The sequence below is a fragment of the Triticum dicoccoides genome, chromosome 2B (assembly GCF_002162155.2).
Source record: "Triticum dicoccoides isolate Atlit2015 ecotype Zavitan chromosome 2B, WEW_v2.0, whole genome shotgun sequence".
Taxonomy (NCBI): domain Eukaryota; kingdom Viridiplantae; phylum Streptophyta; class Magnoliopsida; order Poales; family Poaceae; genus Triticum; species Triticum dicoccoides.
Genome location: NC_041383.1, coordinates 2720680 through 2724288, shown reverse-complemented (window position 1 = coordinate 2724288; position 3609 = coordinate 2720680). Strand labels below are relative to the sequence as shown.

The 3609-nt window shown below is 47.3% G+C and overlaps 1 protein-coding gene across 1 annotated transcript; it reads left to right on the top strand.

The window, feature by feature from the left end:
* The first annotated feature begins 1694 nt into the window (after positions 1–1694).
* On the top strand, positions 1695–3394 carry LOC119361652 (berberine bridge enzyme-like 26). Its single transcript, XM_037626787.1, has one exon. It carries the CDS (start codon positions 1699–1701, stop codon positions 3247–3249), a length of 1551 nt encoding a protein of 516 aa, XP_037482684.1. The 5' UTR covers positions 1695–1698; the 3' UTR covers positions 3250–3394.
* The last annotated feature ends 215 nt before the right edge of the window (positions 3395–3609 follow it).

The following is a 3609-nucleotide window of genomic DNA, read 5'->3' as shown; positions in this document are numbered from 1 at the left end:
ACTTTTCCTTCGCAGCGTTCATATTGAAGGAATCGTTGCTAGGCCATCCTCTGGAAAGTGTCCTCCACCCTCTATTTTCAAAGGAAAAATAACATCTTCCTGGAGCTCTTGTTTTTTCACAGGCCCGAGGCGCCAGGAACAAAAAGGCTGCTTCAACCTCTACCTGGGACCAACATCATGGTCAGAATTTGTGATTTGTGCAAGCCGGAAGCACCGGGCTGTACTTTTTTTCACATATAAAAATCGTTAGCCGGGGCCAACATGTGTTGATTTCTCCTGCTAATTTCCCTACGGAACATCGATTCTTTTCTTATTCCTCTGTTCCGGGGAACCGCAGGACTGAAGTGTGCAACCAAAGCTATTCCTGTGCGGTGTTATATTCCTTTGTTTTACTAACCTGCATACTGAACGGGGCCTAACTATATAATATCTAATACATAATTGAGCAGAATATCATATTCTGATATAAATGATCATAAATTGTTCCACATAAAAATCACTACTTGTTTAATATATAGAAGTGCCATTTGTCTAACATATCAAAATGGCAATACATGAGTACTATTTTTTCATAACTAATGCTCATTTGTCACAAATTCACAAACATTCGCACATTGCAAATTCACATCGCTAATACTACCTTTGTTCAAAATTAGTTGTCACTGAAATGGATATATATATCCTGTGATGGGTGCGCGCGATCAGAATTTGGGGGATAGGACGTGCTAGTTCGTGTGATGATCGAACTAACTGAGTCTCGTGTGATCATGGTTGCAGTAATTTCTATACCGGACTAGATTGGGATAAGGATATTGGGCTACTGGTCCATGTTGGGTGGGAAGGGAGACAAGGTGGGCTATGCCTTGTGTTTGGTCTAAATGCTTGGATACCCTCATATCACGCGTAAATATTTGTTTTCCCCCACACAATATGCAGTATACATTGTATATACATAGATGTTTGGCCAAAAATAATGCGCATTAAACTAAATACCCATGAAATGATGTGGGTCGCCCCTGCCAAGTAGGGTTGTTAGCGCAGTTCAAATACCAAATCATGTACTATATCTTAGTCATGCCAACTAGGTAAAAATTTAGTGTGACATCTTATCTAGTATATACCAACATAAAAAGACCCATAGAGGTAGAACCAAACCATCTTGGCCATCAAATCATGTGGTCTAGTATTTTAAATAGCTCCAATGTTGAACACCAAACACTTTATAGTGCTAAAATTACCCTCTACTGCCACTTGTTATAAACACGTTTAGACTCATTGTCATGCCATAAAATCCGCCGGACAATTGTATCCTACCAATTATCAACATGCAATTAATGTCCTACCTACTATACAATTGATGTCTTACCCAATATAGATGTGCAATTAGTATCTTGCTTAAAATCAACAATATGTTAATCTAAATGTGGATCTTGGCACCAAATCTAAGATATCTCATAAACTTTCTCTCATAAGGACATTAACTGAGGATTGTTTAGATATGCATTGGGATTGCTATGTCCAAATATCTATTTAATTGATGCCATCCCATACATTTTCTTAATATTAAATAGATATCCGGGTAATCTTAGTAAGCATTGATTCTTTTAGTATCCATTTAATGTCATTAAATATATTGGTGCCTTTTATATAGGCCATCTATTTGGGGACGGAGAGGGAGGAGTAGTAGCAACGATGGCCATGGCCAAGCGCTTCAACTTAGCGGCGCCGCTGCTGCTCACCTTAACCTTCTTGTTCTGCAGCTGCTCCATGATCTCTTCTTCTTCCCAAGCAGCGTCGCCCGCTGGCTTCCTCCAATGCCTCACGAAGGCTAACATCTCAGTGTTCGAGCAGGGCGAAGATTTGTTCAACACGCAGCTTGACAAATACATTAGGAACCCAAAGTTCCTCGCAAATACCACCGGGAGGCCGCTCTATGTCGTGATGCCGGCGAATGCTCACCACGTCCAGATCGCCGTGCGCTGCGGTAGCCTAAACAGGGTACCCCTCCGCGTGCGCAGTGGCGGGCACGACTATGAGGGCCTGTCGTACCGGTCCGTGGACAACGAGGGCTTCGCCATGCTCGACATGTCGGAGCTACGCACCGTGGTCGTCGACAACCAGACGTCGACGGCGTGGGTGGAGTCCGGCGCGACGCTCGGCGAGCTCTACTATGCCATATCGAAGGCGAGCAACCTTCTGGGGTTCCCGGCCGGCGTGTGCTTGACCGTCGGCGTCGGAGGCCATTTTAGCGGCGGTGGCTTTGGCACGCTGATGCGCAAGCACGGGCTAGCCGTCGATAACGTCATTGATGCCGAGTTAGTGGACGCCAATGGCACACTCCTGAACAAGACAACCATGGGGGGCGATGTCTTCTGGGCCATAAGAGGCGGCGGGGGCGGGAGCTTCGGTGTCGTGCTGAGGTGGCAGGTGAGGCTCGTGACCGTCCCGGCGACGGTGTCGGTGTTCAAGGTCTCGGTGTCCAACAGCCAGGGCGCCGCCGTGCACGCGGTCACCAAGTGGCAGAAGGTCGCGCCGGCCCTGCCGGACGAGCTGTACATCAGGGCGCTTGTCCAGAGCGACATGGCCGTCTTCCGAGCAGTGTTCCTCGGCACGTGCGACGCGCTCCTGCCTCTGGTGATGAGCAGGAGCGATGGCATCGCGGAGCTGAATTTGAGCCGCTCCAACTGCAAGGAGATGAGCTGGATCGAGTCCGTGGCCTACGTCAACAACGCGACCGTGGAGGACCTCACGAAGCGGACCACCTCTGAGTTCGACTCCAGCCATGGCTTCAAGGCGACGACGGACTACGTCCGGCGCGCCATTCGCCGGGAGGTGTGGGCTAAGATCTTCTACAAGCAGCTCAGGCAGCCCAACGCGCAGGTCATCTTGGTCCCATACGGCGGGAAGATGAGCAACGTGCCAGAGGACGCGACGCCGTACCCGCACCGCGCCGGCGTGCAGTACAGCATGCAGTTGTACAACTACTGGCCGGTGGATTCGGCAGACAGCGGAGCCATGGGGACGAAGTGGGTGAGGGACATGTACGCGTTCATGGCGCCGTACGTGAGGTCCGGATCCGAGCCAAGGGGAGCCTACTTCAACTGCAGGGACCTGGATCTCGGCCCCGACTGGGGGCCGAAATACTTCAAGGGTAACTACGAGAGGCTCACCAAGGCCAAGGCTGAGATCGACCCCCACAATTACTTCCGCAATGAGCAAAGCATCCCCCTGCCAAAACGAGCATCTTAATTGTTCCCCTGTTTTCTCCTCCTTTTGAACCAGCTGCAAAATATTTTGGTTAAAACATCTTACTTGTTGTGGCCTGCAAGCCTTCGTTTTACTACATACATGCATGGTAGGTACTGTATATCTACATGTACACATTCTATCTTGAAATCACCTTATTTTAATAATGAAGATGGTTCGAATTATTATTTATAAAATAATAAAAATATATGAAATAATGAAATATTTCTTATGTCACTTCTTGAAATAATTGAAAGGCTGAAATCACTTTATTAAAAATCATGATATTTTTGTAAGGACTGCAACATGTGGGAAGTAATTGAAATCGCTTTTTAGAACATTGAAAACTTTTACAAAGTAAAT